Below are 15,157 nucleotides of genomic sequence, written 5' to 3'. Positions count from 1 at the left end.
ACTTGTTCAACAAACATTAAAGACCATTAAAAACCCATTTTCACCAATACAACCAAAGACGTGTCTTATTAAACAGGGAAGAACTGCAATGACTAGTTATTTGTAGTAATATTCTAGTCCCAAGGAGTTGAGGGTTCCCCTCTCCCTTCAGATTGTCTTTTTTCTGTGCAAAAGCAGAAAAAGATTTCTTCCAAAGACATTCTCCAGGATGAGAGTACTTAAGGAAACCATTTATCCAGACTATCCAAAAAAAAAAAAAAAAAGACTTAATGCAATTGGGCTACAACTACATGAACAAGTAAGTTTGTTCTGGAGTCTGTATTTTTCCAGTTAAGAGAAGTATTAACTTCACCAATAAGGAAAAAGTGACTGCTTACTTTAGAAATTATGAGGTGGCTCACAACCACTTGATGGCCTGAAATCATTCCTGTTCTTTGTAGTTGAACTCTATTCAAATAATTTTATTTTTTTAAATCTGTAGAGAAGAAATTATGTGGATTGACATTGAGAAACATGGAAGTGTTCTGATTTTCCACAACACTTCAGTGGTGGAAAGGAAGAGGGAGAAAGGGGACAAGTTTCAAGATGTACTATAACCAGACTACCTTCACCCATCTTCAGTTACAGGAAGAAAGAGGGAAAGAACAAAAACCAAAAAATTTACCCCCAAAAAACAAAAAAACAAAAACCACCCTTGCATCCATTTCTTCATTGACTGTAAAACTGGCTCTTTATTTTTAAAGTAGTAGATAGATATAACACATGGAGACTAATTACTATAGTGAAACAATTAAATGAAATTGAGGCTTAGGTTGCTTTATTTTATCTGAAATGTTAAGATGAAAAGAAAGTCATTTTTAAATACCCTCTTTAGGAAAAAAAAAAACCCCACACTTTCACCACCTATTTAATTGAGTACTGAACATTTAACTTTTTTCTTTATGTAATTCAAAACCTTCCTTTTATGGTTATCCAATTTAAGTTTGAAAATCAGGATATCATCCAGAAAAACCATGGGACAAACCTGGATCCTACTCTTCTAAGTRCAGAAAACAGTTGGGGAGGAAGAGTCTAAGAAAACTTTTCCATATAACAGTTGCTTCTTGCTTAAGTGGCTTCCCCCCCCCCCCATATATAGTAATAATCAGACCAGGCAGCAGGTCACAAAATCTCATCTACATGCCTGTTACGTGAAGGCAAATTTGGGCTGCCTCATGGTTTAAATCTTTGGTGTAATAAAACAGCAATAATAAATAGGCTCCAAGACAAGCAACCTGCAGGCTAGAAAAAGGCTGACCCAGAAACTAGATATTCCAAGTCACTGACTTCAACCATCAACATAAGGACAGAGCTGAGCCAGACTGGTTTTCAAGGATGAATACAAAGATCACAAATAYAGCTGGCTGCTTCATGTTCTAACCTTACTCCTTGCTGTTACCAAAGGCCCACAAAAGCTTCCACTGATGCTGCTGGAATTACCTTCTGTTATTAACAGTGAGTATGACTCAAAGCAAGGCAGCAAACCCAGGTACGCCTGGAAGGAACTACTGCAAGAAGCACTTCCTAGCCTTATTTTATGTGCTTTATCCACAAGAGGCTTTTTTATTTTTATTTCCTTCAAAACTCTTACAGGTACTCCAATCACTTGAAAACAGAAGATCTAACAGTCTGGACCAAAGRAAAACAGAGCCTGTTTAAGTAGTTACATGCTACACTTACATGTTCACAACAGAAATGTTTCCCCAAGCCAACTGTGAACCCTGAGGAAAGCTATATTTAATTAACTTTATATTTTTATACCTCACTTGCACATACAAAATGTTATTATGAGAAGATTCTTTTTCTAAACAGGCACAATTATTTCCCCAAATTCAGTGACTGATTTTTTTCATATTATTTTTCTGAACAAAAGATTGTCTAAGAATTTTCAAAACATTTTTGACCACAATTGGGCCATTACAACTACAAACAGCAGAACTACAAAATAATTTCTGTAGAATCTAGTAAAAGCTGGAGACAGTATTTCCTCCTGTATCACCACCTTGAAATTAGGATAGTGTGATAGTTCGTTATTCTACTACACTGTAACATAAGACTCTTTTCATCATTAGCGATATTACTTGKAATTCACTTACCTGTATTCAAAGCTGCAAATACAATAGCTACAGTACAATGTATTCTCCTTTTACTATTTAAAGCTCATTATCTAACAAAGAGCATGCACATGCATTACTCTGTATGGAATTTTAGCAACTGCTTAAAAAAAAAGAAACACTAGGCAGAAAAATAAGAAGCATGATTGCAAGTTGCAGATTGATAAGGTTGCATAATACAGAAACAAGCAAGAACAGGTTTGCAGGTTGCTTTTCAAAACAGAATTCAAGAAACAATGCTGTATTTTAAAAACGGTGTTTCTCCTATTTTTCAATCCATATTTTTAAGCATATTACAGGCTAGGCATTGACAGATATCACTATTAAAGGCAAATGAAAATACAACTAGATCACTCTAGATCTAGAGCGATTTGAAATGCATATTACTGGTGGTCTTTTGCTTTCTGAAAAATCTTTAAATAAATGTACAAACTCAAAAAAAAAAAAAATCCAACACTGTCATTTAGGATTTCAGATCGATTGTTATCGCTTTCAGATTACTTTTCATATATTTCTACTTCAAACTATTTCATGTTTTGTGTTCAAAACATTCTCTTTAGTCCCACTAATTTTACATTTGTCTTGTAATTATGGTATTTTCCAAAGAAAAAATGGAATATTTCAGAAAAGAAAAATGCTTCCATTTCTGCCAAGCTCTAATATGTGCAACAATATTCCAATGATGGGTTGCTTACCTCACCTCCTTTCTACCTCCCCAGGCAGCGCAAGATGACAGTTCTCCCGCATTTTAAGGTTTTGGGAAAACTGAAAGTTAGAGGTACTATGTTTTACTGAAGATGACGTGCACACACTAAACTGACAACATCCCAAAGAAATGCAAAATACAAGCCATCAGCTAAGAGATGTAAAATTACGAAGTCCTCTACTTAAAAAATCATCATCCTAGATCACAGCATCAACAGACAGCAGCCTTGTGGAAGGTCAAAACAAAATGGAATACCAGAGAAGAGAACTAGAGACCAAGTCACATCTTGAACCATTTTAGTAAGGGTAAAGCCCTTTATGGATTGTTATAATCTKTTCAGAAGCTACGAATGCCAACCTGAACAACCATCAGGTGGAAGTCTGCACTGCTGGGCAATTTCAGCTTCCAATCTAACAAGAAAGTGTACTTTGCAGGCACACAGGCCATGAAAAATCTCATCCTATTTTGTTTATTCATGGACAACAGTATCTACATGGCTCCAGTCATCCAGCCAAGGTACCCAAATTTAATGAATAAGCACTTGACAGTAGCAGCTCAATGTTTCATAGCATTACAGTAGTCAAGCTATAAAGACTGTACTTTGTTGTATTTATGTACAATTTAATGAGCACTCATCGCTGAAAAACTGGAAGCATATATTGAATGCTCATTTTTTTGAAGACATTAGGTGCATTCCAATACACTGCTGAATGGAAATTTTTGAAGAAATTAAGAGACAAGCATAACAAAATACTTCGTGACGTATCCAAACCTTGTTGACCTTTCCTGTTCTGAAAAATCTAAGCTCCTGCCAAAATAGCTCCTTCACTCACAGTGCAGATGCTTCGGGTTAAACATCTAATCTGTTTTTATGGCTGCCTTAACCAAGAAAAAAAGAAGACAGAAATAGAAGATAGTGGCTTTACTATGGAATAAGAAGGCAACACAAGTGGTGATGATTGTTCAATGCTCCTAAGTACCATAAGAAGTCAAGACTAACACTGAAGACTAATTCTGAGCTGGAACTTAAGGTGARTCAAAACTTCTAATAATCATATCACAAGGAATTCTGCATTTGGGGAATCTGTATCATTTCATCTGTTCTCAGATTAAGCCATTCATGCAGAAAAAGCCTAAGCAAGGATGGTTTTTACTGTTGTTCCTCATCTGCTAGGGAAATCAATTATCAGATACGACATTGCCAAATCTAGTCTGAAGCAGCAAGTTCCTTTTTTGACAAGGTTTTCTCTTTTTTAAAGAGTGAAACTTGATGAAGTTTTCCTTGTAGTAGTAGAGCAAGCAGATAAACGTATGAGTTTTGAGAGTTTTTTTTCCTTTATATTCCTCAAATAAACCTTGACTAACCAAACACTGAATTCATCTTTTACTTAGATGCTCTGTCACTAAGTCAGACATTTGTAAAATCTGCAATATTAACACGTTTTGTTGAACATCATGAGTAATTTTGTGGAAAACTAAGGAAAGATACAAATCAATTAAGAAGATTCGAGGAAAAAAATACAAGCATGAAGACTGACAGCAGGATTGCATGGTCTRTGGACAAATTTTATGTGCACATTCATATTATGAAGGCTTCTTTCTCAAAACCTCTGGCATGTTAGGCAAAAATCATCACAATAAGAGATGACAGAGTTTAATAGCAGTAATTAAGAACAAAGTTTTAATATAAGCTTTTTAATTGCTTGAAAATTTAGGACATCGCGGAGAAAATGCAAGACAGGGACACCTGCTAAAAATAYCTTGCCAAATTGTTTTAGCAAAACCAACACCCTCCCTCCATTCTCCTGGTCAAGATGTAGGTTCACATCCCAGCTTTTACTATACTACAAATGGAAGACAAAAGAATAATATAAACTTGCCTAGGCTGAGATCAATAGGATTCAAAGTATTCAACACAAATGGTGCAACATACTGCAAACTGCACATTTTTAGTATAATTTCTTATTTTGTATAGGCTATTAGTACACAGAACCTTTTTTTTTAATTAAAAGAGTAAGCTATACATCTGAAATCCAAAATGACTTCTTAATCATTTTAATCAAAAAAATATAAAAAGTGTAGTTGCAAAATATTCAGTTTTTGAAATAAGTTTTGCATTTAATTTATTCTTGCAGCATGGAATAATTCATTATATGAAATGAAACTATGGATTTCTAACTGTTGAAATAAAATTCAAAYGCATCCTGAAGAGCCCTCCAGATTACAGAGAAGTTACAATCTCTCTGTAGACTTAAGTTATGCTATTTTTTTTCCCCTCAGGCTGTTTGAAGAGAACATACATCAGAAATCTACCAGATTTTTTCAATATCTTGATCAACAGAGTTATTTTTCCAGAAGCTAATGTTTTCTTTGAAAACATAATATGTCCACAAACTTGACATCAGTAAGAATACAAATTCTTAGATGCTAATCCAGTTTGTCATAATCACTTACTGCAACTGCAAAAACAAGAAATGTGTCTGAAGTATAACGTGACGGATGCAGCTCTGAAACATTCAGACTATGTTCTGGCTCATCTTTACTACGAAACAAGCAAGAAAACAATAGTTTTTCATACAAATTAATTCTTAATAGAGATCAAAAATTTTACAAGACTATCAAGACCTTTTTTTTTGTTTTTTTTTTGTTTTTTTTTGTCTAAAAACAAAAATTGAAAAACAAGGATCATAATTACAAGAAATTCAAATTATTTATCCAAAGTTGACTGTATGTTCAAGTCACCTAAAGCAGGGGGCAGAGGGAAATGACATAATCCAAATATTAACTTTGGTGGCCAGCAGTATATATAGTATCTCTTAAAATAAATTTGAAACTTACGGAGCTCAACATCCACATTCAGACTAAACTGCTAAAAGTCATAAACAAAGGGGATAACCAATGTAYGGACAGATTGTTTCTTGGAGGACCATCCTTCCTTAGAAGCTGCATTTCTTTATAAAATCTGACGCCAAAGACTAATGTCTTATTTACAAAACATGGTGCCAAATGAAGAACTAAGCTTTAAGGGTAAATCCTTCCAGGTCTAYTCCGTCAAGTGCTCCTAATGCTTAGGAAAGCTATCAATAGTGCTCTGGGTCATCTAGCTGAGGAGTAGACAGCAATGCTACTGATGAAACTCGAACTTTAAGGAAGTCCTTCTAACGATTCAAATGACAAAAATCCACCGAGTGTCACAGTTGACAAATCCTACTGCCACAAATACTGAAGAGAGCACTATTCTTCTGAATGTATTAGCTATTAAGAGGAAGCAACTAATAGTTCAGATGAGTAATTCTGCAAAAAGCATCACCCTAGTGAACTTGTGTCATCTAGGTTCTTCTGGAAACCTAAGTTGATTCTGGTTTAATGCTATTTCTGTTTCTGAACAGAACAAAAATTCAGTGAGCAGATGGAAAGACAGAGTTAGTAGAACTCCTTCGTGAAAGCAGCTGGAAAGAGCGAGGAAAACAAACAATATACTGTGGAACTTGTGGTTATTTCAAACAGAAGGCGCACACTATTCCAGAAGACAGAACTGAAGAAACACAGAAGAGTAGATCATCTTATCCAGCTTGTCCAATCACTTACAAGTACAATCCCTGAACAAGGAGTGCCTGTTTTTCAGTAGCACTGCCAYGTGGAGACACATGAATAGCAGAGGAAAATAGAGACAGTCCTCCAAGAACTTAGTAATTTGTGATTCCTCCTTTCCTGCTGAGAGGCTTAAAGAAGGGAAGTGATTGACTCTGGATTTTAGGTTGGCACCAAATGTGGCCTCCTTAACAGCAGCAATAGAACAGCTGGAAATCTCAGCCTCATTCTTCAGTGAGCACAAAAGGGACCTGGAAACTAAAGGTTAGCATTCTTCCTCTCGCCCACGCTCTTTCCAAGAATAAGAGTATACGGAAGAGGCGGCCMAGGACAAAATATTTTCAGAGAATCTTTCAAGTAAAGAGACAGAACCTTCAGCCTCACAATTTGTAAGTAACAACAGCAATGACAATTACAAGGACCAGCAACCAGATTCTATTACATATTAGCACATATAAGTCAGAAGTACAGAGATGGAGGTTCCAGCAGCAAACATACCAGGCATCTTCAGTTCTTCAGAAAATGGGAAACAAATACAAAACAAATATAAAGCTTAGCTCCGATACCAGAACTTAAGTTCTAATGACCAGATAGAAAGGCAGGTAGCACACACTGCATTAAAAACAAAATACACCGCCAACACTGAGACATCTGGAACAGTATCAGTCCCTGGTACTGAGATTTCTCAACTAGCACCTCTTACTCCCAGGAGAAAGTACCACTAGAGACAATAGTACCTTAAACTCGGATCCTTAACATCAAGTGAAGAGACAGTGCCTAGACAGACCTGGCACAACAACAACCAGCTGGAAATCACTGCTGACCCCAAAGCAGCATGTGTGTCAAGCTCTACTTTTAGCAGACCTTGTGAGATAAAAGGTATTAAGATCTGTGGGGTTGGTTTTATGTGTCTATGTGGTTACTTTTTGTTTTTTTTTGGTTAAGAAAACAAACAACAAAAAAAAAAAAATCCCACTTGGTTGGATAAGACAGAGCCTTAACAAAGGTGAAGGAAAAAGAAAAACAGTGCGAGACACACGTCAGGATTACCAGAACCCAGTACAGAATGATAGCGGAAACAAATTCTCTGCCAAACCCTCCAGACTCAATATTTTAAACTGAATGAAAGCAAACAGGGAAGGAACAAGGATCAGTAAACTGGGCTGAAATAGAGCACCTAGGCTTTTCACTTTTAGTGCAAACTTGCAAGACTGGAGAATTGCATGATGTTTTGATAATATGAATCCGTATCATTAAGAATTTTTTGCTTTGGACCTCCTTTTGGAAGAAAAAAATATTTAACATAAACCTCAAAATAAAACCTAGTGAAAAGAGTCTCTAGTTATGCATAACATAAAATGGGAAAGCTATAGTCTAAGACTACAACGATAGAACGTGTCATAGCCAACTGGAACAAGTAACTTAGTATCCATTCCTGGGCCTTAAGAGAGYAAAGTGACAGTGTCARTATTAGCATAAAATTACAGTCAATTTTAATCTGACTTCTCTGCTTCACTGAGACTCTTTTTTCTTATGTATTTTTTTCTTCAGTATTTGAAGTGACTTGGAAAGAATTTTCCTCCAAAATCTGCATCAGGTAAACATGCATTAAAAACAGATCTCAGACCTATAAAATCCTAGAATCGTGTAGAATGGAASCAATACCTGGAGGTCACTGGTCCAACCTCCTGCTCAGAGTTAGTTAGATTCATCAGATAAGGCTGCTCAAGGGCTGGCCTACTGGAGGATTCGGCTCCCAGCACAGAGATTGATTCCACAACCACTCTGGGCCCCTGTGCTACTGTTTCATTACTCTTATATAGTAGTATTAGAATAGGTCATTTCTTTCCTTAAATTCTCAATCTCAGCTTCTTGACTTTTCTGGCAACATTGTTTTACTAATTCTGCATCAGACAACCAGAACTATTCTGCAAGAAAGATACGCAGTAGACAGACCTTTAATAACCTTCAGAATAATTTTCTATATAAAAACCACAATTAATTATCTCAGTATTTTGTAACACTAACAACATGAACACACCTTAGTACATAGTTACAAACACCTAATACACTTAGAATTGCCAACAAAAGAAGTCAGTTATGTTCCAACAATTCTGATATGGCAAATACAGTTACTTYAACAAAAGGATATTGATAAACATTTATCTGATGCCACAGAGAAAACAGTGAGCACTAGAACAAGAACTCACTTTTGATTAAAGCACTATTTTAACCATATTTTTCTAAACATCTGACAAAATGTGTACTTAACCAAACAAAATTCTAGTTTTCCCTCAAATGCAAGGTTCATAGGACTGTTTATATACATACTTCACATGTGATAYATGACATCACCATAGCTTAAGTAGATTTAGATTTATAAAGCCTTCCTTTTTTAAAAATTAGATATTTATAGGATAGTTGCTCTAGGTTTTATAGAAACCCTACTAAATTACAAAGCAGAAACTTAAAAGGAAAGCATTACATAAGTCACTCTGGATCTCAGGGATAATTTATCATTCTCTGAATTTAAAACACGAAGAGTATTTGCTTTTCTAAAAGGTTCTCATACTAATAAAATTGAATAGCAGTAAAATAACTTTTTTACAGTGTCTAGAACAAACACTTAGAAATCCACATGCATAATAATGCTTATATTCATGAAGCAAAACAAGCAGCTCTCCAAAGATGTGAAATACTTCTGATCTTTCCAAACCATGGTCAAAGTAATTTTATATTTTATATTTAAAATTGGTTTCAAATGAAGTGCTACATTAGTGTTATTTTTTTAATAAGGTTCTATTCAACTGCTGCTGTGATTACAGAGTATCACTTTAATTTTTGGTGTCATGGCTTGCAAACAGAAGTTTTTCTCTCTTTCTACATATGCAAAAAATCACACACTGCAAACTGCATGTAGAGGCCTAATACTAAATCTAGTGTCTTGCCTGAAGATTTGGTAGGACTATGAGTACTGAAGGCAGTAAGGGATTTGGAAAATCCCACACATTCCATGGAGAACACTACTACCTGATGTGGGCTAGGCATTGGGAAGTGCCTACCTGCCAAAGAGAAAAAACACACTGTATTTGTAAAAAAGGAATATTCCTGTTAGGACAGAACTGGAAAGTTTTAAAATGAACATAAGAACTATAACAGTACTGAAACTGTGCTAGTTAACTTAATCCCCCACATTACAGCAGCTGTACTGCTTTGAAGTTTTATTCCAATATCATTCATTTGTTTTAGATTCTCTTTTATAAAATACCTATGTCAATGATTTTAAAACTTTTTTTTCCGTTGGAGATCTAAAAGTATATTGAATTCTAACTGAATAAAAACTGTTTCAAGCAATTTTTCTTACACTTTCAGCAGTCAAAATCTTTTTTTTTTTTTTTAAGCTACAAGTTTAATATAAATTAAAGAATAGAACTAACCAGTTTTTGTCTTCAATTGCACTGGTCCTTTACTGGGAGTATGAGCTCCTCCTCCAAAGACAGCAGACCACATTTTGTCGTTAAGCGGATGAGCCATAATTCTATACAGCTCATTGCTGGAATGTGTTGCTAGGCCATGGATGAACAGACTAAGATAAACTGCAGTTAGAAYTTCACATAGTAAAACTGTGAGACTTGGCTGGGCTTCTTCACCAGCAGAATTCAAGAGACGTATTAGAGCTGTTATACCTAAAACGAGAGGAATGAGGAGAAAGAAAAATAGACAAACACTTCCTTGATTATATGATCTCATTGGCATTTTGAATGACAACTTATAACAATTATTACACTCCTGCACAGGAAAAAAATCATCATTTCAGAGAAAATGGGAACTTCAGGAGAAAGCAAAATTTTGCTTATATTTAGCAGTTTATTATAGTTTTTGTGTATTAGACCAACAACTAACGAGATGCTTCAGAACTTTTCAAGAACAAGTGAAAAAAAATCACAAAAAGTACTCATATTTTGGGATATATCTTAAATAAAACTGCCAGTTTAACCTGTGCTGAGACACTATGATAAGTAATTATACTACTTACATTAACCTTCCTTCCCATGTTTCAAATCTTCTCTTCACTTTAGGAAATATTTAGCGCTTTATTCTCTAAGATTATTATAGTGCTCCATGATTTATTTAATACATTGCATGCACTTCCTGCACTTAATATAAAAATATTAATTTCCCTATGGACTTCCCTGTGGTGCTTTTTTTCCCCACAAACAGTTAAACTGCAACATAACACTAATTTGAAATGTTGTATTCTTACTTTACAGTGGTAGAACGATCCATTAATTATAGGCATCCACTCAGAAAACTTGCTGTCTGACAAGCGCTCTTCCTCGTAAGTATTGAACATTTTGTAATTTATATGTTCCTAAGAAAAGTTTCAGTTTCAGCTGTAGCTCCTACTGTCTCACTTAGTGCACACAAGAAGTCAAAATACAAAAAACAGTGGCCAAAGATTCTAGTTCATGTAATAAACCATTTGCACAGAAACCATACGAGGCTATTCAAAAACAGAAATTAATTCAAGGTGATGTTAACTGTAAGCACAACTGCTTGTAATCCCTTGTCTCATTCACTGCAAAACTAATGAAATCAGGAAAACACAGACGACAATTTGACTTCTCTCTAAAACCTGCGTGTTCACTGAAAGAAAGGCCTACTGAAAATAAAAAATTCCATAGCACCAAATACAAAGACTTCTAAGCTACTTGTGATTACACAGTATTCTATTCTATTACACAGTATAGATCATCTGTCATTAAACAGAGTGAAGGAGCCAAATTAACTTTTCAGTGCTCAATTCCATAATCTCGAGGTTTTCAAAAATTTTTTTTAACGTTGAAGAACAAATCCCACTATATGAAGGCATATTTCTTAGTTATGCTTAAATTAAAGTTAGTGCTATAAACTGAAGTTCATATAGACATTTTAGGTAGCTCATACTCTCTCTAACGAAACSAATGCAGGTTCACAAGCAGAGAATCCCAGCATGGTTTAAGCATTCAAGTCCTAGGGACCTGTTATAGCTACAGCAGAACATAATTTTGTATAAATTTTATATTTGTCCACAGACTCAAGTTACCTCAATAGGCATACATAAGCTACAATCATATCTGCGATAGAGCACAAACTTACTTTAAGATAACCTATCAAGTCATTTTCAAGCATATGAAAGCAAAAGACTGGTAAGACTGAACTTTGCCTGCAGATGGAGCAAACAGCACAGGACAGCACTTTAATTTTTCTTGTCTTTTATAAGAGCCTAAGCTAACAATTTTTAGTAAAAGAAAGAAACGTAAGTCTGCTTGAGCTAGTGAATAGCCTGACTTACCAGGTTACAGCTTTTAAAAATATATATTATATATATTTTATATATATATATATATATATATTTTTAAAACCAAACGTTACAAACACTAAAAGAAAGTACACAGTGTAGCAATGTGCTCTTTCATCAGATGCAGACAGTCAAGTTTTCCTGAAGAGGAAAGAAAGAAAGCAACTCTGAATACCTGGCCACTGAGCAGGTGATGTATTGGGAGTCACTGTTTCATCCAAGCTTGTCGTTCTTAGAGAATGACGCTGAGTTAGAAGCAACGTCTGATATACTGTTCCAGTGAACTGATTTGCCTGTAATGAGCTGTGAAGCAAAGAAATGAGATGTTGTATTTATTAAAAAAACAAGTTTTAAACTGCTCAAGTGATAACCTTTGCTAGATGCAGGCAAACTTCAGTACTGACTTTTGGTACACTACATATTATGACATTTCTGTAATGAGACAGTATCTTGATTGATCTCTAAAATTTGCTTTTGATAAAGCTTTACCTGTAGCTGTGGCCATCACACAGACATTGGTAGATGCAAGCAGAGAGTGATGCTGCTAAAGTATGCATTACATGTATCTGGAAGACAAGGTTTTACAGAACAGATTACAATTCAGAATGAACAGCTGTTTAGTATCATAGTACTTAAACATATACAAATTTGCAACTGCAGAACAAATGCTGAATACAGAAGAGATAACAAGTGCTTATAGCAGAACACTGACAAAGTATTCTTCTCTTCAGAATTCTCCTCAGTTCAATCTACTCACTTTGCACTGAAAGGGACAGGGGAAGCACTCGCACAACCCACCAACCCACAATCACAGCTCAGCTCTACCTGCAGTGTTTTTCAATTCTCTTGACAGCCATATCTTAAAGTGACTATATTCACAATAGTCTTAAGTGATTTTATTCTTAGAGTGATTTTATTCCTACAGCTGGCCCAGAACACAAAGGCTTTGCTTCAAAATGGAAACTGTAAAGCAGCTACATTTTGAACAATTCTTGCTGCATCTCTCACAAGACACACACACACATACACGCACATCACTTTCTATCACAGCTGATATATTTTATATATCACTAAGTACATTTATGTGAAGAGCTAGAGATCCTGTTGATCAAAAAGATTCAGTTAAAAATTAAGTGTAATATAAATAAATACATTTTAATATAAATAAATACATTTGTCTAGTCCCTCTGAAATGAGGGACAGATTAATAACTGACCAACCAACCTTTCAAAGCTCTCTAGAAATCTCCAATAAAAGTAAACTGGAAACTTCAGACTATATATGAAACTTCAGAATATACAATGCAAAGCTTTTAAGTTTCGTTTTCAGTCCCAGATTAAGTACAAAAGGAAACTTATGTAAACATAACAACCAAAAGAGATTGTATGAGCACACACATGATTTCACAGAAATGTTTGAATTTTCTGCACTTTGCAGACCATTAGTTTTTACATCTCAAAGCTATCACTTTTACTTAGTCTAAGAGAGAAAATACAGAACTTACTGTTAATATTAGAAAAATTGTGATCATTGAAATAAAAGGCAAATGTGACACTAACAGCGTAATATAATATGTTTTCCGTAACAGATGTCATCCTGGACAAGTACCCAATCATGAGGGGCCAATCTACTTCACCTTGTAGGATCAATGCTCTGCACCTCAAGAATAGGTAATAGTTTTTCAGTGAACATCGGTTTAGCCTAAACTACAGAGAAATATTTATGTTCCAATGTTTTATTGCTTGTCACTAGTAGGCACATTGGGAAACTTTCATGCTGTCAAAAAAACATTCATGACCAAGCAAACTGGATTATAATCACACACATACAAAACGTAAACGACTACAATAAAGATACACACCTTGTTGTTCGGAGTGTCTGGATGAGGTGGCGAGTCAAGGTTTATTATGGCATGTAATATATCATGAGTTAAGTTACCAAGATGTAGTAATGGATTAGCCACCACTGTTTTAGCACTAGCTGTRCAAGCAAATAGGAGAGGTATGGAGCTTTGCTCTGGTAGAGGGCTAGGAGGAGTCCGTACTGATTGTTCCTAAAAACAAGCAAAAGAAACAAAAGAGTGACAGTACTGCTATYACTAAAGGAAATTTTAAAWGTGGGGAAGGGATTGCTAGGAAAAAAAGGTATCTGATTATTATAAAACAGGTATATACTGTAACAGAATTACTCATTTCAAAATAACATGAGATATTCAACAAACTATAACAAAACTGAAGCAAACACAAATTAACCTCCCCACACATACCTGCTGAGATTCCTGCAACAGCAGAATTAATTCCATTCTGACAGATGCCAAGCCTCCACCATGAGAGCCATGAAGTATACAGTAACTAAGAAACATTCTTAGGAGTGACTGGTATTTCAGAAGCCACTGACGTCTTTTCTGAAAGTTTTCTCTCTGCAGAATGTTTTTTTGCTGGCCAGATAAATCTTCAGTATTTTCATTTAATGCAACCTCCTCTGGCATCACAGCAATACCTGACTGTATCTCTTCCACTTCAGCACTGTATTCACAGGTTTTCTGAAGAGCTACCACTTCTCTTTCAAGCCACTGATAAAGCTGGTATCTCAGCTTCCCACCATCTACCTCGTAACCAGTGGATAGTGTACGAAGCTCTACAGTAAGAATTTTCAGGCACGCTCTAAACTTCAGCTGTGCTGAAATTATATCTTCTGATGGACTTAAAAGATCTTTTTCATCAATTGCACTAAAAGATTCTGTGTAGCTAGAACTTACTTCATCTATTTTTTCACTTTTCTTCAAAGATTTTAACTCTTTCATTACCAAGGAAGAATCTTCACTCTCATCATCTTTGTCACTGTCCCACTGAAGTTCCAAAGGTTCGTCTTGGAATACTAGACTTGGTTGACTCCAGTCAAAGGAAAGAACTGAACTTGAATGTTTTCCTGATGAACAATCTGAAGATGACCCTAGACCATTCAACATTGGCTGTGACCAGTCAACAGCTGAAGACTGGTCTTTTATTTCCAATCCTTTAACTGGAGAGGATGGTGAAGAGTCTTTACTGGTATCCATTAAACTAGGGGAGCTACAGAATGGCTTTGACCTCTTAACTATTTTTGGCATCTTTGATAACACCTCTAAAGCCAACATAGGACAACCAGCTTTTAAGTGAGCATATGCAGTAGTGAAAAACAGTCTTCTTTCCCCAAGGTTGATTTTGTCAGCTAATCCATCTTCTACTGTTAGACAAACGCGTGTGGAAGATGCATCAGAAGAGCCAAAATGACGTCTCAACAAGAGAGGATGTGTTCTTAGATAGTTATAGAAGTTAAACACTGAAGGGTTACAGTTTGATGAGCCTTCTCCTTCATCTGAAAAGA

The 15,157-nt window shown here is 35.4% G+C and overlaps 1 protein-coding gene across 3 annotated transcripts in view; it reads right to left on the bottom strand.

Annotated features, from left to right (window-relative positions):
* DMXL1 (Dmx like 1) overlaps positions 1-15,157 on the bottom strand; it is an 85,004-nt gene that overhangs the window by 21,660 nt on the left and 48,187 nt on the right. For all 3 annotated transcript variants that reach the window (XM_085305399.1, XM_085305400.1, XM_085305402.1), the window contains 5 exons: positions 14,058-15,148; positions 13,653-13,844; positions 12,281-12,357; positions 11,967-12,094; positions 9,888-10,136 (listed from right to left, as the gene is read on the bottom strand). In XM_085305399.1, coding sequence (XP_085161525.1) covers positions 9,888-10,136; positions 11,967-12,094; positions 12,281-12,357; positions 13,653-13,844; positions 14,058-15,148 — 1,737 coding nt within the window. The remainder of the gene's footprint in view (positions 1-9,887; positions 10,137-11,966; positions 12,095-12,280; positions 12,358-13,652; positions 13,845-14,057; positions 15,149-15,157) is intronic.

The sequence above is a fragment of the Rhea americana genome, unplaced genomic scaffold (assembly GCF_003343005.1).
Source record: "Rhea americana isolate MKP2758 unplaced genomic scaffold, rheAme1 scaffold_22, whole genome shotgun sequence".
NCBI lineage: Eukaryota > Metazoa > Chordata > Aves > Rheiformes > Rheidae > Rhea > Rhea americana.
The sequence above is the reverse complement of the archived record's forward strand: the minus strand, read 5'-3'. Positions and strand labels throughout refer to the sequence as shown.